General features: G+C 33.7%; 2 protein-coding genes, 1 long non-coding RNA gene and 10 other non-coding genes across 14 annotated transcripts; 12 read left to right on the plus strand and 1 right to left on the minus strand.

Annotated features, from left to right (window-relative positions):
- Positions 1–3: 3 nt before the first annotated feature.
- On the plus strand, positions 4–1,440 carry LOC120577907 (uncharacterized). Its single transcript, XR_005643843.1, has 3 exons — positions 4–109; positions 639–880; positions 1,217–1,440. It is a non-coding gene; the product is annotated as an uncharacterized lncRNA (long non-coding RNA).
- On the plus strand, positions 1,216–1,287 carry TRNAP-UGG (transfer RNA proline (anticodon UGG)). The gene has a single exon. It is a non-coding gene; the product is annotated as a tRNA-Pro (tRNA).
- A 926-nt stretch (positions 1,441–2,366) lies between the features above and the next one.
- On the plus strand, positions 2,367–2,438 carry TRNAP-UGG (transfer RNA proline (anticodon UGG)). Its single transcript has one exon. It is a non-coding gene; the product is annotated as a tRNA-Pro (tRNA).
- Positions 2,439–3,266: 828 nt separating this feature from the next.
- Positions 3,267–3,338, plus strand: TRNAP-CGG (transfer RNA proline (anticodon CGG)). Its single transcript has one exon. It is a non-coding gene; the product is annotated as a tRNA-Pro (tRNA).
- Positions 3,339–3,876: 538 nt separating this feature from the next.
- TRNAP-UGG (transfer RNA proline (anticodon UGG)) lies at positions 3,877–3,948 on the plus strand. The gene has a single exon. It is a non-coding gene; the product is annotated as a tRNA-Pro (tRNA).
- A 6,500-nt stretch (positions 3,949–10,448) lies between these two features.
- On the plus strand, positions 10,449–10,520 carry TRNAP-UGG (transfer RNA proline (anticodon UGG)). The gene has a single exon. It is a non-coding gene; the product is annotated as a tRNA-Pro (tRNA).
- Positions 10,521–11,054: 534 nt separating this feature from the next.
- Positions 11,055–11,126, plus strand: TRNAP-UGG (transfer RNA proline (anticodon UGG)). The gene has a single exon. It is a non-coding gene; the product is annotated as a tRNA-Pro (tRNA).
- A 524-nt stretch (positions 11,127–11,650) lies between these two features.
- TRNAP-UGG (transfer RNA proline (anticodon UGG)) lies at positions 11,651–11,722 on the plus strand. Its single transcript has one exon. It is a non-coding gene; the product is annotated as a tRNA-Pro (tRNA).
- A 2,446-nt stretch (positions 11,723–14,168) lies between these two features.
- Positions 14,169–14,240, plus strand: TRNAP-UGG (transfer RNA proline (anticodon UGG)). Its single transcript has one exon. It is a non-coding gene; the product is annotated as a tRNA-Pro (tRNA).
- Positions 14,241–15,778: 1,538 nt separating this feature from the next.
- Positions 15,779–15,850, plus strand: TRNAP-UGG (transfer RNA proline (anticodon UGG)). The gene has a single exon. It is a non-coding gene; the product is annotated as a tRNA-Pro (tRNA).
- Positions 15,851–17,042: 1,192 nt separating this feature from the next.
- On the plus strand, positions 17,043–17,114 carry TRNAP-UGG (transfer RNA proline (anticodon UGG)). The gene has a single exon. It is a non-coding gene; the product is annotated as a tRNA-Pro (tRNA).
- A 1,619-nt stretch (positions 17,115–18,733) lies between these two features.
- Positions 18,734–20,216, plus strand: LOC25485344 (octanoyltransferase LIP2, mitochondrial). Its single transcript, XM_013614525.3, has 2 exons — positions 18,734–18,948; positions 19,353–20,216. The coding sequence occupies exon 2, from the start codon at positions 19,356–19,358 to the stop codon at positions 20,061–20,063; it is 708 nt and encodes a 235-aa protein (XP_013469979.1). The 5' UTR covers positions 18,734–18,948; positions 19,353–19,355; the 3' UTR covers positions 20,064–20,216.
- A 150-nt stretch (positions 20,217–20,366) lies between these two features.
- On the minus strand, positions 20,367–25,817 carry LOC11414705 (endo-1,4-beta-xylanase 5-like). Of its 2 annotated transcripts, none has more exons than XM_039829987.1 (6): positions 25,565–25,817; positions 25,025–25,247; positions 24,762–24,928; positions 24,340–24,438; positions 23,308–24,099; positions 20,367–20,773 (listed from the first exon to the last, which is right to left on the minus strand). In XM_039829987.1, the coding sequence occupies exons 1-6, from the start codon at positions 25,676–25,678 to the stop codon at positions 20,756–20,758; spliced, it is 1,413 nt and encodes a 470-aa protein (XP_039685921.1). In that variant the 5' UTR covers positions 25,679–25,817; the 3' UTR covers positions 20,367–20,755. The 2 variants fall into 2 exon arrangements, with proteins under 2 accessions (XP_039685921.1, XP_003592519.1); XM_003592471.4 differs by lacking the exon at positions 20,367–20,773 and adding an exon at positions 22,578–23,038.
- Positions 25,818–26,727: the final 910 nt, after the last annotated feature.

Genomic DNA, 26,727 nt, shown 5'->3' on the forward strand with positions numbered 1-26,727 from the left:
ATTAGATTTTGCAGTTATGGTCCACATATTTTCTGAACTCCAAACACGCAACACTGTAACGCATGCATGCATATCACAATTATCAATTTGAAGATTATTACATGATCAGGTTGGTTATTCTTCTTCTTCTTCTTTAACTTCACCCTTGCTGTAAGTTTATCTTCTTCTTCAATATACTAGTTATTCCACGTCTCAACTAAACCAACATTTTCATCTCAATATGCAATTCTACACTCAAATTTTTCTCACTCTTCAAAACCCTTTTGAATCTAGTAACTGCTTTTATTCAAATAATTTGGCTTTTATTAAATATATGTCTTTACGCTCAATGCCCATTAACTGTTTGTTGAAATGTCTCTTCCAGATGTTATAACTGGTGATCATCTCTGACCTTGCAAGTTAGTTTTTTAAAGTTTAGACTTCAAGATAGAATACAGAGTGTAGGTTACTTTAGTTGTTGAAGGCTCTAATTCACAGTGCTATGTTGTATAATAAGTCAAAAATAAAATTGGTCAAAGTTCAAAATAGATTATAAACCCTTTAGGTGTTTATTTCCCACTTTTGAAATATCACACATAATCATTACAATATGTTGGTAAGTTTTCATTGTCTTTGATGAATTCAATTGTTAACTGTAGGAAAAGAAGATATCCAATGCATAAAATACAGTGAGGTTATTGCAGTTAACAGTTGAGTTTCATTCCTTTATCGAAATTAAAGGGAAAGGTTCAAAAATGCAACTTCTTAGCCTTGACAGAATCCCCTATTTCAGTAAATATAACCACTCATGAGAAAAATACAGAAATATTCGGCAAGCACAAGGGTTAAGTACTAGAAATTACCCCTTACCAAGGAAATGGGAGCATAGACAGAAATCCAGGTACATCATCAATCTCAGTACTTTGGGCTTGAAATGCTTTATCAAATTGGTTTCTTATGCATAGTTTTCATTTGCCTATTGCATTTATTTATCTCACAAGTCTCAGTAGAGCTATGTTATTCAATATGATAACATTCTGGCTTGAATGTTCTTTTACTTCAGTAATGATCTGATTATGTAATGAGATCCTATTGGATATGAATATTAGCATAAAATATTGTCATCAAATTCGTTAGTGATGATCTGTGGTGAAAAATAAATAAGATGCATGAGCATGTTTTTTCTTAAACAATTGTCTCAACTAACTAACTAACAAACTAAAACTTTTCATATCAGGGCATTTGGTCTAGTGGTATGATTCTCGCTTTGGGTGCGAGAGGTCCCGAGTTCGATTCTCGGAATGCCCCTTTTTGAAGGTCAGGAATTTAACTTTTTAATATTTTAGTTAAATACAAATAAGGTCATCTGGAAGTTGATAAGGTTGACTTATTAATTGGTTAATTAAATACCCATAAGCCCCAGTTTTTATGCCTTGAGATGAATACTGTGATACATGAATATTGTACTAGTAGCCAGCTACGAAGCACGGACACTCCTCCAATTAGGCGTGTCCCAGTGTCGGACACGACCGACACTTGTATTTACACTAAAATATGTGACCTTTTTCAAATTATTATCTGTGTCGGCGTGTCAGTGTCCGTGTCGTGTCCGGTGTCCGTATCCATATCCGTATACGTGCTTCATAGGTAGCCAGAGTTATGTCCTAACATCACGAACTCTCACTTTTCAATTACAATTGGTAACTAATTTCTTTTATAATCATATGAAAAGCTGCGTAGTTGCATGAGATAAAGTGTTGGGTAACAAAAAGCCAGCACAGAAAGGACTGAGGTCCATGAGGATGCTGTATTGGATGAGTGGAAATACTAGACAGGATTCATAACAAACAAAAAAAAACTAAAGATAGGAATAGGAACAATCACATTAAAGAGAGGACGTTGGGCTAGCAAGCTAGCACCAATTGTAAATAAGATGGTTAAATCCCGACTTAGCTGGTTTGGACATGTGTGGAGGAAATCTATTATAGTAAGGAGAATAGATCACATGGATGGTGGTTCAGTCGATTGATGTAGAGAAAAACCATGAAAAAATATGAACGAAACAAAACTATTAACAAATGCTTAGACGTCCATATTTTGGCTATATATTATTTATGCTAGAACATTATGACGACTTTTGATCCATCTAGCCAATTTTACCTAGTGAGATAGAACTTGATTGTTGTTGTATATGTGAAAATGTAAGATTAAATTTCAACAGTGAACTTGTGTATCTTTCAAAAAAACAGTGAACTTGTGTATAATAGTAATGTAAATTTAAATTCGGCTATACATTTCTCGCACTGTAATGACATGTGATAACACTGAGAGGTCAAAACTCAATTTTTTCTAACTAATTGATTCACAAACAATAACTTTTCATATAAGGGCATTTGGTCTAGTGGTATGATTCTCGCTTTGGGTGCGAGAGGTCCGGAGTTCGATTCTCCGAATGCCCCTTTTGATGGTTATTTAACTTTCCAATATTTTAAGTTAAATACAAATAAGCTCTGTTTTTTTTTTTTTTTTTTTTTTTTTTGTTGAAGATCTGGAATCTGATAAGGTTGACTTGTTAGATTTTTAAGATCCGGAAGCTGTCAAGTTTTTATGCTTTTCATTTTTTAAGATCTGGAAGCTGTCAAGTTTGATCTACATACTAGTGTCTAGTAGTATTTATTCTAAGTAAAAACTAGCATTAGGGACTGCATGTGGCTGCTTTATATGAATGCTGAACAGCGTATGGGTGTTAGCTGAAAAACAAGTGGGTCATATAAGACTATTGTGAGTCATAGTTTATCAAACTTTATCTTAACGATAAAATCCTAAGTTAACCCCTGAATGGTAAAAAAGTAAGTAGACTAATACTTTTTTTTTTTTATAAACCAAGTTATCCTCTGCGCACATCAACAGAGACTGATATCTCAACTTAGCCGAGAATCATTTCAGGAGATGATCTCTTATAAATGATGTTTTATCTTTATGCAATAATCAGGGGTCGAACCTCCAACTAAATGATTAAATGACTCTTTGATATCTTGCCTAGAAAAACATGTTAGCCTTAGAGATCGGTAGCTTCGTCCAGTGGCCTCATTATCAAGAGAAGAGCAGCCAGTTTCTGTTGGGTACGTTATATGTTGAAGAACAACTAACAATTGTGTATCCAAATAAGCAGATCTGGTCATTTTCATGCTAAATTACTTTACAACTGCAGACCATGTGGCATGCATAAACAATTTTAATAGTAACAAGAAGTCATATATCTCACCTAACCATGCTTACTTCAATATGGGCATTTGGTCTAGTGGTATGATTCTCGCTTCGGGTGCGAGAGGTTCCGAGTTCGATTCTCGGAATGCCCCATCTTTTATATAGCGTTAGTTAGTTTTTACTATTGTCGGTGTTTGAAAACTGCCCAAGACCAATTTTTATTCAACATTTGTGGATCTTCAATAAAATCTGTTCAGATTGGATTTCATATTCTTTCTGAAATCAATCCATAGCCAAATTGCACACATATAGTTTGATTTGCATATTGCATTTATTTATTCATATTAGAAATATGGTATTCCAATTTCCAATGTTGATAACATTCTGATTTGAATGTTTTTGCTTTAGTCCTCATCAGAATACATAATGAGATCCTAATGGATATTAGAAAGAAATCTTGTCATTAACTTGTGTTGTGATTACATGTGGTGAAAATCAGAGGTATAAATTAATTTTTTTCCTAAAACAATCGTCCAAGCAACTCACACATAGGAGGATGTTATTAATAGGAGAATGTTATCAATGTAATGATGACATGTGGTAAAATAAGAGGTCTAAATTAAATATTCTCCAATAATAATTGCGTGAACTAACTAATATAGATATCCAGAAACATAACTTTTCATATCAGGGCATTTGGTCTAGTGGTATGATTCTCGCTTTGGGTGCGAGAGGCCCGGAGTTCGATTCTCTGAATGCCCCTTTTTGAAGGTTAGGGGTTTTATTTTTCAACATTTTAGTTAAATACAAATAAGGTCAGTATTTTTTTTATTGTTGAAGATCTTGATGCTGACAATGTTGACTAATTAATTGGTTAGTTGAATCTCAACAAGCATCAGTTTGTATATACTTCTAGTTTTTTAAGATCTAGAAGCTGTCAAGTTTGACTTATATGCTGTGTACAGTACTAGTACATAAATAACAATTAACATCAGGCTCTGCATGCGAATGCCTTGTTCAGATGAATGCTGGAACACATGAATACTGTGTATTGGTGTTGGCTGAAAAACATGTTGGCCATTGAAGAATATTGTGAACCTGTATGGTAGGTAAATAAGTATAATACTCTCTTTGATACCTTTGTTGGTAAACCTAGTTATTACAAGCTATCAGATTGGATTTAAAGCCAGTCAAATATGGAAAAGAAAAACTAGTAGTATGATACACCAATATCATCCCTTCAATGACCTTGATATCAGTCTGCAATGTAACATTCAAATAGATTCATATGGCAGAAGTTGAGAGCTTCAGTTGTTTGCTTTAGAATGTTTTACAAACCGACAAATTACTGAGTCAATGTTGTTGGAGTTTTTACATGAGATCATGATGTAACAAACTTCCCTCCCATTGATTGATTTCAGTCCCCTGCTCATGTGAAACAACATCATATGAATGGAGCACATCCTGAAAAAAAGCAAATTTTTTGAAATCAAAGGATCACACACTACTTAAATCTTTTTTGTCAGGTCTTGCTTAGACAAATCCCCAGGTTTGTCAATCTTATTAACCTAGAACCAGCAGTGGAATCCCTCTTTTTTTTTAAAATAGCTAATGTTACTATGTTAATTTGTTAGCATTTGCTGGATGTAGGAATCGAATCTGAGATCACCCTTATCACTCCATTCTTTAACTCTTCCACCCTAGCCACCAAGTCAACCTTATAACTCCCAAGTCATGGAGTTCACTTCTTGAAGCAGGTAAATTCTCATAAGCGGCTGCATCAACATCATACCTGCTAGTTCCAGCACAAAAAAATGGATGATAATTGTCCTCTGTGATACCTGGCCATATAAATGATCTAAATGAAGTTCAAATTAGGTAGTAGTAGGTGCTCCTTCCGATTACAAGTTTGTAACAACATTGATGTGACAATATCGTCTTAATAGTTTTCACATTGATGCAATTGATTCTATTTGTAGCTTTCGGAGGGGATTTGTGATGCAGATTGTGACATGCCATTTGGTGACGTGCCATCACTCTTTTATTCATTTTATTTGCTGGTAAATAACATGGCAAAATGCCACATCAACATAGAGAGGGAGATAGGTCACGCTTATTTGATTTGAATAATTCTCAGAGTCAATTAATAGCTAGTAAGGTGAGGCTTGAAACAAGATTGTTCATGGGACCTATGTTTCTCCAACCTTTCCTGTTCGACAAACATTTGACCCCTTGTGAGAATGCAGTTGATCAATTAGGTTGTGTCATGTGTGAGACCCAAGCTTAAGATGCTTTCACTCCTCTGTGCGTCTCCTATCTTCTATTGCATCTTCTATTGCGACAATCATTGTGATTCTTGTCACCTGATTGTGGGCGTCATAAATTATTGATCCCATTCTATATCCCGTAGGCCGGACCATCATTGCAAACCTCAATCACAGAGCAATGAATAACAGAAATATATATCAAATAAAACTGTACAAATGGAGGAATTATGGATTGAATATTATAGAACCACAAATGCAGAGATATTAATATCGGGTTAATAGTGCTTTTCAGCCCTGTAATATATGTCATTTCCGATTTTCGCCCCTATAAAATTTTCGGTTTGATTTGCACCCTCATAAAAATTTTATTTTCCGGAAAACACCCCTAATAGGCCATTTTCAGAATTTTTTTTTCAAGAAATTTTGGTTTTTGAATGGCCTATTAAGGGTGTTTTCCGGAAAAAAAATAAATTACGAGGTGCAAATTAAACCGAAAATTTTATAAGGACGAAAACCAGAAATGACATATATTAAAGGGGTAAAAAACACTATTAACCCTATTAATATCCCTGTTTTGTTAATTGGATTTAACCGAACCACAAACTCCTATAAATTGTAGACACCCTAAAATATCAATTTTAAAAACATGTATGAACACAGTTGTTGGTTCAAATCCACTGCATATTTTACAACAGTCGGATGCAAACTTATCAAAGCACAAAGATTAAATCAGTCAAAAGATGAAAAGAAAAGAAAATAGTATGACACCGACATCATCTCTTCAGCGAACCTTGATATCAATCTGCAATGCAACATTCAAATAGATTCATAGGGCAGGAGTTGAGAGTTCTTTGCTTTAGAAAAATGTTTTACAAAGCAACGCATAACTGAGCCAATGTTGGTGTAGTTTTTACATGAGACCGTGAAGCAATAAACTTCTTTTTCGTTCCCTGCACATGTGAAAAAATATCAATGAAAGGAAAGTATACACATTCTGGAAAAAAAAAAAGCTAAAATTTAGAAATCAAAGGATCACAATAGCTTGGCTACTGGACACACTACTTGCATATTTCTGTCGGGTCTTGCTTAGACAAATTGTCAGGTTTGTCAATTTTATTACCTAAAACCAGCAATTGAATCCAATTTTAAGAAGGTTTGCTCAACAAAGTCATGGAGTTCCCTTCTTAAGACAGGGTATATTTTCATAATCAGCTGCATCAACAACATAACGGCCAGTTCCAGTACAAGAAATGGAAAATTTAAAATGAAATTATATAAAAAGGAAAATAAAATGAAAAAAAAAGGATCAAATTGAAAATGCTAAATAAATCTATTTTCATAAAAGAAAAATAGCCAATGAAATATTTGATTTTTTTAAGAAGAAATATTTGTTTTATATTCTCTTATAGTATTTATTAAAATAAAAACAGGGGACGTACAATAAACAAGTTCTTACTTTCACTTCAAGTGAAGCACATATTAAATATTTCTTAGAGGTGTTGGTAGTTTAACTAATTTAAGCATATAATTAGAAGAATATTGAAAGAGTTCAGAGACTAGAATTCAAATCTCAATAAATGAGAAAATGGTAAATAAAACAACTAATGTTTTCATGATTACTGTTGTTGTCGAAAAATTCTATAAAAATTTAATTTAACTTGTTGTAATAAGTTGAATGTAAATGTCGTAAAGAGAGTTTTTCATTTGAAAACAATTGTGTGATGCATCTCAATTGAAAATTTCACTAGCAAAATTAATGTAAGATACGAAAAGAAAAAACAAGAGGTAAATGCAAGTAAAATTATCAATATGGATGAGATCATTATAGATAAAGATTCTATGAATGGTGGTTTATATGTTGCATAAAAATTTTGGTGTGGGTTTAAAAGTCTTTGAAGTGTGTCTTAACTCTCAAACTATGATATATAATAAATTTGGAGGTAGAAATCCTTAGTTTAAATCATGTAAAAAAAGATGGTAAGTATAGAGGAAAGGCTATGTTTGGATTGATGGAGAGTGGTGGAATGGAATGGAATGGAGTGTGATGGAACTCATTCCATCCAATACCACCCATTAAGCCAAATTTTCATTCCCCCTAATTTGGGGTGTATCCAATGGAATGGAATACATAAATAATACAATGACAACTATGCCCCTGCCTTTTTTATTTCATCAACTAATGATCCTCCTTTCGTCGTTTTTTTTTCTTCTTCTGTTCATTGCCTTCTTTCTTCTTGCCTTTCCCATACTTCATACTACTTCCCCATTTTGTTTCCGACATGTTTACTTACTACCGTAGAGAAATTGATTGGCAATTTACTATGTAACAATTGTAAATTATGTAAGAATCATTATTATGCATTGCACAATTATCTTCAATTATAACTAATTAGTATTATACGTTTTTTTTTGCAGTTTATGCTTATTATGAACATGTATGGACTTGTTTATTCTAACTAATCAGTACTGAACCTTTTTTTTAATTACCCATATTTATTATGTACTTGTTTATTAGGGTGTTACTTGATGCCAAAATAAACATATATTGATTACACATTAATATTTTTAAACTAAAGGGTAAAATTGGAATAAAAAAGTTATAACATGTTCCGTTCCATTCACTTTCCAAACAATGGAGTGGGAAATTAGTTCCATTCTGTCTTAAAATTTCCAAACAATGGAATGAAATTTTTATTCCATACCGTTCCATTCCGTCCCGTCCCCATTCCGCTCCGTTAGTTTTAGATTATCCAAACAGAGGCAAAGAGTGATCTCATTGTCCCTTTTTGTTATTATTATTATTATTAACTAATAGATAGATAGATACTACAAGAGTAAACTAGATTTTGCAGTTATTGTACTCGTATTTTCTTGAACTCCAAACATGCAACACGGTAACATATGCATGCATGTAGTTAGTATATCACAATTCACAACTCTCAATTTGAAGATTACACGATGATGAGGTTGGTTATCAGTCTTCTCCAATTTCATTTTCCTCACTATATTCTTCTTCTTCAACTTCACCCTTACCGTAAGTTTATCTTCTTCTTCTTCTTCTTCTTCTTCAATATACCAACATTTTCATCTCAATATGCAATTCCACCTTCATATTTTTCTCACTCTTCAAAACCCTTTTGAATCTAGTAACTGCTTTTATTCAAATAATTTGCCTTTACACTGAATGCCCGTTAACTGTTTGTTGAAATGTCTCTTCCAACTATAGACTTCATAAGTATGCTGCATTTTCTGCTTACTTCTTACATTAGTTCACTTTCTAAATTTCAGATATGATTCATATGAAATGTAGTTAGATTATAAAACAATCGGGGAACTAAATGCATGCTACATTTTATCAGATTCACACATTGGATATGTAGTAATATAGTTGGTATGAATAGTGGTTATAAGACTAAGTGGTGACCAATCTCTAACATTCCAAGTTGTGGTTTTGTAAAGTTGAGTACTTGAGTTAAGCTCAACTTAAATTTTAAGATAGAATGCAAAATGTAACTTACTTCACTTGTTGAACACTCAAATTCATAGTGCAATGTTCTATGATAACTCAAAAATTAAATTGCTCTAACTAGTTCAAAATAGACTAGACTATAAGCCCTTTAAAGGTTTGAGGAGTGAGCAGTGTAGGATTTTCCACTTTTGAAATATCACACTTAATCACAACATGTTCGGAAGTTTTCATTATCTATGATGAATTCAAATTTTAACTGTAGGAATAGAAGAGATCCAATGCATAGAATACAGTGAGGCCTTGACAAATTCCCCAATTTCAGTAAATATGACAATTACAAGAAAAAGACAGAATTTTTTTGGCAGGCATGTTGGTTAAGTACTAGAAATTACCCCTTCCTAAGGAAGTGGGAGCATAGACAGAAATCCAGGTACAGCATCAATCTCAGCACTTTTGGGCTTGAATTGCTTTATCAAATTGGCTTCTGATGCGTAGTGTTGATTTGCCAGTTGAATTTATTTATCACACAAGTCACGGTAGAGTTATGGTATTCAATATTGATAACATTCTGGTTTGAATGTTCTTTTACTTCAGTCATGATCAGATCACATAATGAGATCCTATTGGATATGAATATTAGCATAAATATTGTCATCAAATTGATTAGTGATGACCTGTGGTGAAAATAAGAGGTATAAACATGTTTTTTCTTAAACAATTGTCTCAACTAACTTACTACCAAACTAAAACTTTTCATATCAGGGCATTTGGTCCTAGTGGTATCATTCTCGCTTTGGGTGCGAGAGGTCCCAAGTTTGATTCTCGGAATGCCCCCTTTTGAAGGCCTGAGTTTAACTTTTTAATATTTTAGTTAAATACAAATAGGCTCATCTCGAAGTTGATAAGGTTGACTTATTAATTGGTTAATTAAATACCCATTAACATCGGTTGTTATGCCTTGAGATGAATGCTGTGATACATGAAGAATGTACTAGTAGCCAAAGTTATGTCCTAATATCATGAACTCTCCCTTTTCAATTTCAATTGATGACTAATTTCTGTTATAATCATATGAAAAAGCTGTGTTGTTGTATGAGATAGAGTGTTGGGTAGTAAAAAGCCAGCACAAAAAGGATTGAGGTCCATGAGGATGCTGTACTTGATGAGTGGCAATACTAGACGAGAAAGGATCCATAACAAAGAAAAACACGAGATAGGAATAGGAACAATAACATTAAAGAGAGGGAGTTGGGCTAGCAAGCTAGCACCAATTGTAATAAGATGGTTAAATCTCGACTTAGCTGGTTTGGACATGTGTGAAGGAAATCTATAGATTCTATAGTAAGAAGAATAGATCACATATGTGGTGGATCAGTCGATAGATGTAGAGAAAAACTATGAAAAATGTGAAGTCTACCAATGTAATGATGACAATGACATGTGACAAAAATAAGAGGTCAAAACTTCAATTTTTCTAAACTAATTGTTTGAACTAATTGAATCACAAACAATAACTTTTCATATAAGGGCATTTGGTCTAGTGGTATGATTCTCGCTTTGGGTGCGAGAGGTCCCGAGTTCGATTCTCGGAATGCCCCTTTTGAAGGTTAGGAGGTTAACTTTCCAATATATTAGTTAAATACCAATAAGCTCTGTTTTTTGTTTTGGTTGAAGATTTGGAATCTGATAAGGTTGACTTATTAGTTTTAAGATCCAGAAGCTTTCAAGTTTATATGCTTTTCATTTTTTAAGATCTGGAAGCTGTCAAGTTTTATCTACATACTAGTGTCTAGTAGCATCTATATACTTAAGTAAAAACTAGCATTAGGGACTGCATGTGGCTGCTTTATATGAATGCTGAACAGTGTATGGGTGTTAGCTGAAAAACAAGCGGATCATATAAGACTATTGTGAGTCATGGTTTATCAAACTTTATCTTTAATGATAAAATCCCAAGTTAACCCCTGACTGGTACATAAGTAAGTAGACTCTAATACTTTTTTTTATAAACCAAGTTATCCTCTGCGCACAACTAATATTACAATACAACTGCAGACCATGTGGTATGCATTAACATTTTCAATAGTAAACAAGAAGACATATATCTCACCTAACCTTGCTTACTTCAATATGGCCATTTGGTCTAGTGGTATGATTCTCGCTTTGGGTGTGAGAGGTTCCGAGTTCGATTCTCGGAATGCCCCATTTTTTGTTAATTTAGTATTCTCAGTGTTTGAAAACTGCCCAAAACCAATTTTCATTCAATATTTTTGGATCTTCTTCAATAAAATCTGTTCAGATCGGGTTTTATATTCTTTCTTAAACCAATCCATAGCCAAATTACACACATCTAGTTTGATTTGCATATTGCATTTATTTATTCATTCATATTAGAGAACATGGTATTCAATGTTGATAACATTCTGATTTGAATGTTTTTGCTTTAGTCCTCATCAGAATACATAATGAGATCCTAATGCATATTAGAAAGAAATCTTGTCATTAATTTGTGTTGTGATTACATGTGGTGAAAATAAGAGGTATGAATTAATTATTTTCCTAAAACAATCGTCCAAGTAACTCACACAGGAAGATGTTATTAAAGTGAGAATGTTATCAATGTAATGATGACATGTGGTAAAATAAGAGGTCTAAATTCAATATTTTTCTTCAAATAATTGCGTGAACTAACTAATATAGACATTCATAAACAAAACTTTTCATAGTAGGGCATTTGGTCTAGTGGTATGATTCTCGCTTTGGGTGCGAGAGGTCCGGAGTTCGATTCTCCGAATGCCCCCTTTTGTGAAGGTTAGGAGTTTTATTTTTCAACATTTTAGTTAAAGACAAATAAACTCAGTATTTTTTTTTTATTGTTGAAGATCTTGAAGCTGACAAGGATGACTTATTAATTGGTTAGTTGAATCTCAATAAGCATCAGTTTGTATACTTCTAGTTTTTAAAGATCTGGAATCTGTCAAGTTTGACTTATATGTTGTGTACAATACTAGTAGATAGATAATACTCCCTCTGGTCCTTTTTATAAGACACAAACTTGTCAACAAAAGTAAATGTATTTGGTCCACATTATGAACCAAATACATCAACTTTAGTTGACCAATTTGTCTCTTATAAAAAGGACCATAGGGAGTAATTAACTTCAGGTGCTGCATGCAAATGTCTTGTTGAGATGAATGCTGGAATACATGAATAATGTGTATTGGTGGTTGCTGAAAAACATGTTGGCCATTGAAGAATGTTGTGAACCTGAATGGTAAATAAGTATAATACTCTCTTTGATACCTTTGTTGGTAAACCAAGCTATCACAAGATTAAATCACAAGCTATCAGATTTGGTTTAAATCCAGTCAAAAATAGAAAAGGAAAACTAGTAGCAGTCTGCAATGTTGTTGGAGTCTGCAATGTAACATACCAACATCATCTCTTCAAAGACCTTGATATCAGTCTGCAATGTAACATTCAAATTGATTCATATGGCAAGAGTTGAGAGCTTCAATTGTTTGCTTTAGAATGTTTTATAACTGAGTCCATGTTGTTGGAGTTTTTACACGAGATCATGATGTAACAAACTTCCCTCCCTTTACACGAGATCATGATGTAACAAACTTCCTTCCCATATATTGATTTCAGTCCCCTGCACATGTGAAACAACATCATATGAAAGGCAAGTACGGACACATCCTGATTAAAAGCTAAAATTTGAAATCATAGGATCACACACTACTTAAACCTTTTCTGTCAGGTCTTGCTTAGACAAATCCCCAGGTTTATCAATCTTGTTACTTAGAACCAGCAGTGGATGTGTCCACTCTTTTAACTCTTCCACCCCAGCCACCAAGTCAACCTTATAACTCCCATGTCATGGGATGATAACTGTACTTTGTGATACCTGGCCATATAGATAATCAAAATGAAATTGATTCTATTTGTGGTGCAGTGCAGATTGTGACATGCCATTTGGTGACGTGCCATCACTCTTTTATTCATTTTATTTGCTGGAAAATAACATGGCAGTGTGCCACATCAGCATATAGAGGGAGATAGATCATGCTAATTTACGTACATGTGGTTAACCTCGTTAATGTTTTTTTAATGAAAATGAAAAACAGACTAATGGAAAAATAAAAATAAAAAAATAAAGGATTCAGCATGAACAAAAATTAAAAAAGAATTACGGAATTAATTATACACACTTTCCAGTTTCCAACACATAAAAAAGAAAAGGTTATATTTCAAGTATTTGCTTGAACTAAGACGGTAAATTCTAGCTTCCACTGTCTTGTCTCAACATGCACATGCATAGCATAGCAGGACTTCATCAGGTTAGTTATTCATCATTTTCTCACAATATTATTCTTCTATTGCCGTAAACTTGTCCTCTTCTTCAATACACCAATTGCATTGTTATAATCTTAACTGAACCAACATTTTCATTTCAATATCCAATTCTACATTCAAATTTTTCTCACTATTGAAAACCATTTGCATCTATTAACTGCTTTTATTCAAATAATTTGTCGTTTATCGAATATATATTAGATTATAAACCCTTTAATTGTTTGAGGAGTGAGCATTGTAGGATTTCCGACTTTTGAACTATCACACATAATCATCACAATATGTTTGTAAGTTTTCATTGTCTTTGATGAATTCAATTTTTAACTGTAGGAAAAGAAGCGATCCAATGCATAAAATACAGTGAGGTTATTGCAGTTAACAGTTGAGTTTCATTCCTTTTATTGAAATTAAAGGGAAAGGTTAAAAAATTCAACTTCTTGGCCTTGACAGAATCCCCAATTTCAGTAGATATGACAATAACAAGAAAAAGTCGCAAGCACGATGGTTAAGGCCTAGATATTATCCCTGCCCCAAGAAATGGAAGCATAGCCAGAAATCCAGGTACAACATCAATCTCAGCATTTTTGGGCTTGAATTGCTTTATCAAATTGGTTTCTGATGCATAGTTTTGATTTTCCTGTTGCATTTATTTATCTCACATGTCACAATAGAATTATGGTTTTCAATGTTGATAACATTCTGATTGAATGTTCTTTTGCTTCAGTCATGATCAGATTAATAATGAGATTATTGAATATGAATATTAGAAAGAAATATTGTCATCTAATTGTTTAGTCATGACATTTGGTGAAAACAAGAGGTATAAACTTTTTTTTTTCCTTATACAATTGTCTCAACTAACTTACAAACTAATACTTTTCATATCAGGGCATTTGGTCTAGTGGTATAATTCTCGCTTTGGGTGCGAGAGGTCCCGAGTTCAATTCTCGGAATGCCCCTTTTTGAAGGTTAGAAGTTTAACTTTTCAATATTTTGGCTGACTTTTTATTTGGTTAGATAAATACCCATAGGCATCAGTTTTTATGCCTTGAGATGAATGCTGTGATACTTGAATAATGAACTAGTAGCCAGACTTATGTTCTTATTTTACAAACTCTCGTTTTGCTATGACAATCAACAAATAATTTCTTTTTTAATCTTGTGAAAAAGTTGCTTTGTTGTATGAGATGAACTGTTGGGTAGTAAAAAGCCAAGATGAAAAGGATTGAGATTCATGAGGATGCTGCACTGTATGAGCAGAAATACCAAACGAGAAAGGACCCCTAACAAAAAAAAAAGCCGAGATAGGATTAGATATCATTAAAGAGAGAGAGTTGGGCTAGCAAGCTAAATGAATGCTACATTATACATAACATTATAGGATCGTGCATAAGTGGTTAGCAATCTCTAACCTTGCAAGTTGTGGTTTTGTAAAGTTGAGTCAAGTCCAACTTAAATTTTATCATAGAATGCAAAATGTAACTTACTTTAGTTGTCAAATGCAAAATGTAGGACTTCCCACTTATGAAATATCAGAACAATATCCTTTGTATCTTTTCATTGTCTTCGATGAATTCAATTTTTTACTGTGAGAAAATTAGAGATCCATTGCATAAAATACAGTGAGGTTATTGCAACTAACATCAGAGTTTCATTCCTTTATCAAAATTTAAAGGAAGAGTTCAAAACGTAAACTTCTTGGCTTTGACTGAAGCTCCAATTTCAGTAAGTATGACAATAACAAGAAAATACAGAAATATTTGACAGGCTTGATAGTTAAGGCCTAGAAATTACCCCTGCCCCAAGAAACAGAAGCATAGACGGAAATCTAACTGCAGTATCAATCAAGGTGGTTTCTGATGCATAGTTTGATCTGTCTAATGCATTTATTCATCTCGCAAGTCACAACAGAACTAGGTATTCAATGTTTATAACAATCTGATTTGAATGTTCTTTTGCTTCTGTCATGATCTGATTACATACTGAGATCCAATTGGATTTGGATATGGATATTAGAAAGAAATATTGTCATCAATTTTTTTAGTGATGACATGTGGGGAAAATAAGAAATATAAACATTTTTCTAGTGAAATGATTCTCGCTTTGGGTGCGAGAGGTCCTGAGTTCGATTCTCAGAATGCCGCTTTTCGAAGGTCAGGAGTTTAACTTTTCAATATTTTAGTTAAATACAAATAAGCTGTGTTTTTTATTTATTTTTGTTGAAGACCTGGAGGCTGGCAAGGCTGACTTTTGTACTAGTAGCCAGACTTATGTCCTGAGAGAGAGAGAGAGAGAGAGAGAGAGAGGGAGGGAGGGAGGGAGGGAGGGAGGGAGGGAGGGAGAGAGAGAGAGAGAGAGAGAGCTAATTCATAATAGCAGTTAAAATTTGAATGCTACCAATGTAATGATAACAATGACATGTGGTAAAATTCCAATTTTTCCTAACCTAATTGTCTGAATTAATTAATTCATAAACAAAACCTTTCATATCAGGGCAGGGCATTTGGTCTAGAGGTATGATTCTCGCTTTGGGTGCGAGAGGTTCCGAGTTCAATTCTCGGAATGCCCCTGTTTTTTTAATTAAACACAAATAAGTTTTTTTTTTTAATATTGTTGAAGATCTGGAATCTGACAAGGTTGACTTATTTGTTTTTAAGATCCAGAAGCTGTCAAGTTTTTATGCTTTTTCGTTTTTTAAGATCTGGAAGCTGTCAAGTTTGATCTATATACTAGTGTGCAGTTCTAGTATTTATTATTACCTAACAATTAGCATTAGAGACTGCATGTGACTGCTGGGATACATGAATAGTGTATGGGTGTTGGCTGAAAAACAAGTTGGTCATGAAAGACTATTGTGGGTCATAGTTTATCTTATAAGTTATGTTTTTATACGCATCGATCTGAGATCAAACCTCTTACTAAATGATTAAATGACTCAAGTATCTACCACTTATGTCATACCATGGTGGTGACTCTTTGATGTCTTACTTAGAATACCATCTTAGCTTTTGAGATGGTAGCTTCATCCAGTGGTCAACCGATTCATCCAGTGGTCTCGTTATCATGAGAAGTCACAGGACTGTATTTAGCACCTGGTTTCTGTTGTCAATATTAAGATGTGAAGAACAACCAACAATTGTGTATCCAAATAAGCAGATTTGGTCATTTTCATGCAATATTACAATACAACTGCAGACCATGTGGTATTCATGAACAATTTCATTACTAAACAAGAAGACATAGATCTCACCTAACCTTGCTTACTTCAATATGGGCATTTCTGCCCAAAACCAATTTTCATTTGATATTTTTGGATCTTTTATAAAATCTGTTCGGAAACGATATCATATTCATTCTGAAACCAATTCATAGCCAAATTGCACACATATAGTTTGATTTGGATATTCCTTTTATTTAGCTCATATTAGAAATATGGTTTTCAATGTTGACAACATTCTGATTTGAATTTTTTTGCTTTAGTCCTCATCAGAATACAAAATGAGATCCTAATGGATATGGATATTAGAAAGAATTATTGTCATTAACTTGTGTTGTGATTACATGAGGTGAAAATAAGAGGTATAAATTAATTTTTTCCTAAATTGTGCAAGTAACTCACACATGGTAAGACATTATTAAAATGAGAATTCTATCAATGTAATGATCACATGTGGTAAAATAAGGTCTAAATTCATTTATTTTCTTAAATAATTGCCTGAACTAACTAATAGATACATTCACAAACAAAACTTTTCATAGCAGGGCATTTGGTCTAGTGGTATGATTCTCGCTTTGGGTGCGAGAGGTCCGGAGTTCGATTCTCCGAATGCCCCTTTTTGAAGGTTAGGAGTTTTATTTTTCAACATTTTAGTTATATACAAATAAGCTCAGTATTTTCTTTTTGACTCACTCAGTATTTTATATTTTTATTGCTGAAGATCTTGAAGCTGACAATGTTGACTTATTAATTGGTTAGTTGAATCTCAATAAGCAACAGTTTGTATACTTCTAGTTTTTTAAGATCGGTAAGCTGTCAAGTTTGACTTATATGCTCTGTACAGTACTAGTAGATAAATAACAATTAACATCTTGAAGGCTAGGAGGTTAATTTTTCAATATTTTAGTTAAATACAAATAAGCTCGGTATTTTTGATTTATTGTTGAAGATCTTGAAGATGAATGTTGCATGTGGATGCCTTATTGAGATGAATGCTGGAAGCCTGGAACACATGAGTATTGTTTGTTGGTGTTGGCTGAAAAACATGTTGGTCTATGAAGAATATTGTGAATCTGAATGGTATATAAGTAAGTAGACTCTCTTTGATACCTTTGATGGTAAACCAAGTTATCATATGATTTTATTAAAAGCTGTTCCAAAATAAAAAACTAGTATGACACAGACACGCACCAATATCATCCCTTCAATGACCTTGATATCAGTCTGCAATGTAACATTCAAATAGAATCCTAGGGCAGAAGTTGAGAGCTTCAGTTCTTTGCGTTAGAATGTTTTACAAACCAACAAATAACTGAGTCGATGTTGGTGGAGTTTTTACTTGAGATCATGATGCAACAAACTTCTCTCTCATTTATTGATTTCAGTCTCCAGTGCACGTGAAACAACATCAATGAAAGGAAAGTACAAGCACATCCTGAACAAATATAAAATTTTGAAATCAAAGGATCACAATAGCTTGGCTAGACACACTACACAGTACTTACATCTTTTCTGTCGTGTCTTGCTTAGACAAAGCACCAGGTTTGTCAATCTTATTACCAAGAACCAGAAGCTGAATCACATTTAAAGATGCTTAACAAATGATGGAGTTCATTTCTTGAGACAGGTAGATTCTCATAATCACCTGCATCAACAACGTAACTTAGAGTTCCGGCAAAAAAAGTGGATGATAATTGATCTTTATTTGCTTGGGATAATCTAAAATGAAATTTAACAAAAACGGAAGAAAAAATGAAGTTGAAAATTTATGATGGCTTGGCTGGAAACAACTAAAGCTATGTCTTGGCAATTTTAGTTTCACTGAAGTTTGAACTAGGCTTTCAAGTGCAAGTTTGCTACAAAATTGATGAAACAATATCATCCTAATAGTTTTCACATTGATGCAATCATCGAGGAAATATTGAGAGAAATAAATCAACAAAACCTACGTGGCACTTATATTTTTGATTGAAGATGTGTTTGATGTCCAATACGATACAACGACACATGTAGTTAAATTCTTCTACTTCAATTTTTTCAAATTGTTACCATTGTCGACTCGCCAATATCATTGCCATGTCTGGGTTAAATTTATGAGTATATTCAAAAACTTAGTTGGTAGTTAGTTTGTTTTAAATTTCCATTGATTGATAAAAACTATTTAAAAGAAAATTCATCTAAAAAACCCAAAGCAAAATAAATTAAATAAATAAAAAGCCAATAAATTTAAATAAAGAGTAAATTACATTGGGCAGTTATGCTCCACATATTTTCTTCCACTACAACACTGGGAATTCTATCTTCTCCAATTCCATTCCCTCACAATATTCTTCTTCTTCACATTTTCACTTCACGATCACATACTTCTCCTTCTATTGAAGTAAATTGTCCGAATTGCACTGTTACCCATCTCAATTTTCACTCATCAAGTACCATTTTTATTTTTCCAGGTAAGTCTTTCTTAAATTCAATATGCAATTCTACATTGGAAATTTTGCTCACCGTTGAAAACCCATTTGAATCTAGTAACAGCTTTTATTCATAAAAATTGAAATTTATTGAATATATGACTTTACCGTGAATGCCCTTTAACTGTTTGTTGGAATGTTTCTTCCAACTGTTTGTATGGATTCTAATATTCTGCTGTATTTTGCGGTTACTTATGGGAAGTGGGATTCTATGGATGCAATTTTTGGTGTAGGGCATTCTAAATAAAAAGGAATTCACTTTCTAGATTTGAGAAATGAAAAGTAGTTTTTTTTTTTTTTTTTAAGTCAAACTAGCACACCGAAATTGTGAAAAGTAGTTATATTATAAAAGCATTTTATGTAATTGATAATGTCCTTGTGAACAGGCAATGAGGGCTTTGCGAACCCTTGAGGTATGGAAAATGGGAGTCGTCAACTATTTGGATGCGTTAAAACTGCAGGAAAAGCTAGTCTTGGATAGAAAATCGCATAAGAGATGTGATACTCTATTGTCTTTGCAACACCCTCCTACATACACCGTTGGCAAAAGACAAACTGTTCATAATTTATTAATCCCTCAGTCAGAATTGGAACAGATCGGAGCTGAGCTTCACTACACACAACGTGGAGGAGACATTACATTTCACGGTCCACACCAAGCCATTTTATATCCTATCATATCGCTTCGTGACACGGGACTTGGTGCTAGAAAATTTGTAGAAAAAATTGAGTCAACTATGATTGAACTGGCAGGTCTATACGGCGTGAAAGCTTGTCCTGGAAAGAAGTGTGAGACAGGAGTTTGGGTTGGAGAAAGAAAGATAGGTGCAATTGGTGTTCGGATATCAAATGCAATCACTTCTCATGGATTGGCATTTAATATTGATCCTGATTTAAACTACTTTAGGCACATCGTTCCCTGTGGAATTGCTGATAAAGAAGTGACATCTTTGAGAAGAGAGACAGATTTTGACCTTCCCACAGAAGAAATAATACAAGAGCAGTTGGTTTCATGTTTTGCAAGAATTTTTGGTTATGATAACTTGATCTGGAAGGAGGATGCTTCTATATCATCCGATAAAAATGAAACTGAATGAGACATAGCTACTTTACTGGACATATAGTTGTATAACAGTTGTTCTTTTCTTATATTGTTTTGAAGTATTTAACCAATACAATTCATGTTTATTCTTCATATACACATGTTCTTTCACTTTTGTCTATCTATATGATACGTGAATTGGGCAAGACATATTCTGCTTTTACTTGTTGAATTTTAGCGATCGACCGATGATTGATAATGATAAATTCAGTTCAATAGATTGATTCTACAAGTGTAATGATATAGTTTTGAATGATAAGAAGACCAAGATTACAAAACTTCACAAATTCATGTTTGATGAGTTGAAAATAGTATTTTCATATTGGTGTACTACATTCTCCAAAGGAGGCGATGAAAAAAATACGTCATTACTACAATAACATGCTGATTTTCGCATACACATACTCATCCTTTCTGAAGCCACTTTACATTGAGTAATACTAATGCATGATGATAACAGGTACTAGTTAGTAGTGTGTAGTGACACGGATATGATATGACTACTGGTTGGATTTGACTTCATGACCACATGCTGACTAATGAGCTATGATATTGCTTTGTTACTATATTTATTTCTCTCCAGATCAGATATGCAAAATCAAATGAGATTGAGACCACACTCCATATCTTACGGGATTGGTATCATGCTGATTATATTTGGTTGGATGTTAGGGCTACAAACTTCAATCAGAACCCACCTTGATTCTGTCAAATCACCAAACAAATTGTGAGGTGCAAAATAACCATCACAAGAGTCACTCAGTATAAGAAATGTAATTGGAAAAATTTGTTGCACAGATTCTACTTTATTCTTGCTGACATAGACCGTATGTTTTTTCTTAGCTCAAGGAATATTGAAGCCTCAGTCTCCACATGCAAATTTGATTCTAATCAAGTGAGACTCTTTGACTATAACACCTCCATTATGAAAAACAGCATTTAGGAGCCATTTGACTACATTATCTATTCATATCAAATAAAGGGTCACATCCTCGATTGAAAGTCTATGTAAGACCTCAAAATTACATCAGATTCAATACAAAAAGGTTACATGCTTTGATGGAGCAAGAATTTATCTTGATTGTAGGAAAGTTCTAGTGTGTACACACTCGCATAATATCTGAGTTACATAAAATTAATTACTGTTTCACACATAAACATTGTGTGCATGAAATTATAGTTCATACAAATCCAAGTAAAACTAATCAGTTGCGACACTTGGAATATGATGAATTTGTTAGGAGTCTATCGTCGATTAGTAGCTGTAAATAAACTTCCCTGAAAATGAAGTTGTCCAATTCCTGGAAAGTAAACTTACCCAGCTCTATTTAGCTGTGTTTGTCATGCTTATGAGAAATACAAGAATAAACAAATAAATATGGTCAAGGATAGGAAACCCATTTTAACATCATGTGATTAGTCACATGATCCATATTAGCATGTGATGGAAACATTATAGAAATGTCTGAGAAGTATGGGATTTGATTAAGGATCACATGACAAGCTCCTTCCATTCCATGTTCTACTCCACAACACAACAAAATGTGGCAGGTCCAATAATCCATTATCCATGTACCTTCCTTCCCTTTCCTATTCCTCAAATCTGATTCTTTCACACAACTATTGAGCGGTTGAAAAAATCTTAACTACATTATTTCATTCTTTTTAAAAGAGGGAAGGCAAGTTTATATTTATGCATTACACTAGTATCTTAACCTACTTGCTTTGTTCTCCATCGTCCATTAAAACCATCAGCCACCAACAAGCTATTGAGAAGAATTGCTTCCCTTTGAGATACATAGACTCCGGTTACAATACATTTTTATGGGATAGTTCCAAGCACAATAATTCCCTTCTTTTTTCTTGCCTCATCCGTTGTTTGTTTCGAGTAAACCCTGCCATGATAACCACTCAGCGTACTTTGTTGGGTCTCTTTGTCCTAATGCTCTTAAATTTAATGACATGTTCTATAGTTTTGATCAATAGTGAAACTAGAAGCAATCTTATAGATAGGTTTCCGTCACGAAAGCTGTTGGTTCATGTTTCCTCCTTCTCTGCAAGTTTAAACAAGTCGGAAATATCTTATGAAGCCTCTCAGAGATCTGTAGACACAAGTTTAAGGAAGACTCCAGCTAGCAAATCAAATCCAATCCAAAACAAGAGACTTTGACATCATTTGCGTCTGGCGATCTCAATTTCAAGGAGGAATTAAATCTAACATCTTTCTAGAGTTTTTTAGTTTTGCCTGGCTAGCATTTTGACTAGGTAAGAAAGCTGGATTTGCAATCAAGAGTACATCTTTCACATAGCTGCTAGGACTTTGTTAAGTTTTATTTTTGTCTTGGATTACAAAATGAGTTATCATCTGATGTAATTGAAGCATATTATACTAGAAAAATAATTACGCAGCATTGCTCTGTACTTATGTTTTATTAGATTATATCTCTTGTAGTCGCAGTGTCAAATGTATACAAATAGTTTATTTCTAATTTGGATGAAAAGTGTAACATAAAACCAAAAACAATCAAGCATGATACTGTGAACCATTTTATTATAATCTTTCAAAATTGAGACAAGTAACTATTGCTTGCTTCAGCAGAAGTTATAAAAAGTTGTTGCTTTTTAGGCATGCATTTTCACATGGATACTTTCCAAAGAAAATTCTTTCCTCACACTTATATTCAGTGTTTTGGAGTAATTGGTTAGAGGATGTGTAACGGTCACATCATAATCCCCGTGATGTAATGAAAGATCTATAATTCCTCTACTGTTTGCTATGGCCGTATGTGGCCCAGATCCCCACTCAAGAATCAACTTATCCACAACGTCTCCAGTTGGAGTATTTTGAAAATCTGCATCTGCAAGGAGTGTACTGTTGAAACCAGCCTGTGCTGGACCCACAAACATTACAATCCCTTGCACAGCAGGATGAGAGTAACCTTCTCTAAGAATCTCTTCAAAGTACTCTGCCTGCCAAACAAGCAAAAAATGCAAAAGAAATGTTCATTTTCTATTTGTTCCTGTCATGGAATGTGGCTTGTAACTGTAATGTGAATGAAACCTGTCATATATTGTTTACTTTTTTTGCAAACAGATGAAAACAGATAGATAAACTATCCATCTTTGGTCTTAAATCACGAAGCATTGTATTTTAACTAGTGTAATAAGCAGAATTTATAAATAACAAATTTTCTTGAAGAGAAGAAGTTTATTATATTACTTTTGAAGGTTGAACATACCTGATTTGGCTGAGGATCCACACTGGTTTCTGTGAGCCATATAGGAAGTCCAGTTGCTGCAAGAAGATCAAGACCTGACCTCATATATGCAATGTTTGGCACGCCACTTGAAAAATGGCACTGCAACCCTATGGCCAATGATATTCCAGCATTTCCTGGAAACTGCTGAATCTCCTTAAGCTTCCGGATATAATTGGTTGGGCTGGCATCCTTATCACCACTGTATTCGATAGTGTTATACTCATTCATGAACATGTTCGTTGTGGGATCAAGATGGTAAGCTGCTGAATAGTATACTGCAGAGGCATTTTTGCCGAGGTTGTCCTCAAAAAAGTGGAAGTGGACATTCTCATTTACCACGTCCCATGCAATCAATTGTCCTTTATACCTTGAGACCACGGATTTCATTCTTTTTGCAGCTGCTTCTCGTAATTCATCAGGAGACAGGGACAAATCCCATTCAGGTTGACGTCTTTCACTGTCCCACAAAATGTTATGACCTCTGACAGATATGCCATTTTCCTTAGCAAATTTCAGCATGGCATCTGGGATAGTATAGTTTTCATGGCCTTGGATTTTCTCTGTACTATACCACTTCATCTCGTTAGTGAAAGTTGTGTATTTGAATCTTGACACAAACCATTTCTGGTAGTCACTGTTTGTGAGGATATGACGGTTCATCGCACATCCATATGGAAAATTTGCCCTTGTTTGTTTAATAACAACTGTTGCTCCTTCCAACACTGTTTCATTTGGATGAGTTACCTGGAATCTCACCCTGCTCTTACGTACCTGTAGGTTATAAATCAGATAACTTAAGCATTTTTTCTGCTATACATCTACTACTGATTTTCATTATGCAATTTGGTATGCTATTGAGTTTGTTCCTCTTAATGACAACATGCTTGACTATTGGTCTGCGAGGCCGAGAGTCGTGATGGTAGTACTAGTAATACAAAAATAAAAGCAACGATTCATCCCCTGGTGCAAAGCACAGGTATCTATGTGAAAACAATATAAGCATTAGCTTACCCTCTCAATGCTGCTATCTTGGTGTGACCTCCATTGCTCTCTGGTGAATGGTTGTAAGGAGACACTATGAACCCATAATTCCACAATTGGATTCTCACTCTGCATGCAAGTTGATTTCAGTCAACAAATATCTAAGCACATAAAAACAAGTACTTTAACCATTTCATTTCACTCTCACAGGTTACAAATTTTACTCAACTTCCAAGCATGAATAGTTCTCATAGAAAATGACACACTTCTAACTTAACTCTCCTATAGAAAATGAAATTTACATGCTATTTGAGCATTTGTTCAGAAGAGGGTTAATTGTTAACATTTACACTTTTTTTTTTATATGCAAATACTGAGAAGTGAAAACTACGTACTTGCAATGACACACTTGAGGAAATATGCAAAATAAGATAAGAAGAAAACCATTTCACCTCAAAAAGAATCTCAGCAGGGCTTGAAAAGTTTGCAACTATACCGCCTTTTAGCAGCGACCAACATCCATGTTTGGCTATCACATGGCCACCATGCACCAGTTCACTTCCATTTCTTTTAAATACAACTGACACAATGTCACTTCCTTCACTGAGCTGAAACCAAGCTGAATATAAAGAATGCTTAAGAAAGCTAAATTAATGAATCACAAACATGGCAACATTCATCAAATAATCATTAAGGACAAAAAAATAGAAGTTACCAGAAAACATGTATATCATTCCTTTCTTCAGTTGGACCTTCTGTGAGAAACCATCCAATGTTTGTCTTCTGTTGCTAGCAACAATGAATCTATTTTCATCATTTGATATTCGTTCCTCGATTGTTCCATTTCCAAACACTCTCCAACCCTTTATGTTGTGATCAAATCCTGGATTTACTATAATGCCTCCTCCATATTGTGCCCTCTTAGGTTCTGTCACACACTGCTTTATTTCAAGGCATAGAATAAGCTCAACTTAGGCCATGTTTGGATAAACAACTTAATTTGCAGCTTATAGCATAAGCCCTTATCATGATTAGTCCTAATGTAGAAACAATTTCTATAGCAAAAGATAAAATAAAGTAAAACTATTTTTGTATAAGTTATAAGTTGATTTCATAAGTTAAAAAGAACTTATAAACAATTGATAAGCTGTGATCATAAATTCTCAGAATCAGTGTCACAAGTGTTTATGCACTAAGATTTTTTGTCGGTATATAAAAAACTAGTAATAAAGAAGAGATAAGGAAGTGGCATTGCCTGAGTAGTAGCAGAATAATCATAAGGCATAGAATGTTGTAGCTCTGATGAAAAGTGAAGAAGGCAAGATGTGGTGAACAACAAAATGCATAGCTCTGCTGCACCGACCTTCATATTGTATGATTTATCAAACAAACAAACAAACAAACAAACAACCCTTCAACTTATGCACCGTCCACTATATATCCATTTTCCGTCAAACATTGCAGTTGGTAAGTAACCGTTCATTAACTCACTACTTTTTTTCTTTATTACCTTCTTATTTACTACTTTACTTACTATTTACTCAAATTTCTCTCCTTCTTTTTACTTGAGTTAAATCTCTCTTGTTTAGTAAAACTCATACACACTCGGTGATCAAGATTGAAAATGTAAGTTCAAACATACGTTTAGTGCTTGACTTTCTCTCCTTTTTTTTTTGAGTGATAGTGCTTGAGTTATTTATTTTTTTGTGGGTTTGTGTTTTGAATTACTATAACAATGATCAAATATTATTCCATTAAATGAGTTTGGTTAGTTGGATCGAATTATGTCATATTTCATCCCAAAATTAGGTTCATTGACTATCTAATATATGTACTATATATTATAGATCAAATACATTACGTATTTAATAAACTTACAAGTTTTTTTATTTTTTTATTTTTTATAATTGTGACTGAAAAGAGTAATGTTTTATATTAAATCATATTTGGATCCAATTCATCAACCTCGAAATTTTTCCTAACAATTTCTCCTATAGTTTTCCTAGATCATGATCTATCTCTTTTGATCCGACTCTTCTCATATAATCTATTCTTTGTATTATAACATATATATATATATATATAATATAAGTTTTCTCTCGTTCAAACCCTCTTTTCGTTACCACAACTCTCTCAGATTGTTTCTTTTCTAATCTTATCCCGTCTAGTTTTACCACTCATCCAACATAAATTTATCATTTTTGATATGCTTAATTGATTCTCGTATAGTATTTTCAGTGTTGTTTTGAAACATGCTTTAATTGTTTTTATTACTTATTATCTTAGTGTGGTCCCACATTTAATTGTTTTACCGTAAATTATGTCCTTTAACTGTTTGTTGAAGTGTTTCTTCCACCTGTTTATATAGATTTTAAAATTCTGGTGTATTTTGTGGTAGATTTCTGACAAAGAGGGTTC

Source organism: Medicago truncatula, chromosome 1 (assembly GCF_003473485.1).
Source record: "Medicago truncatula cultivar Jemalong A17 chromosome 1, MtrunA17r5.0-ANR, whole genome shotgun sequence".
In the NCBI taxonomy this organism is placed as follows: domain Eukaryota; kingdom Viridiplantae; phylum Streptophyta; class Magnoliopsida; order Fabales; family Fabaceae; genus Medicago; species Medicago truncatula.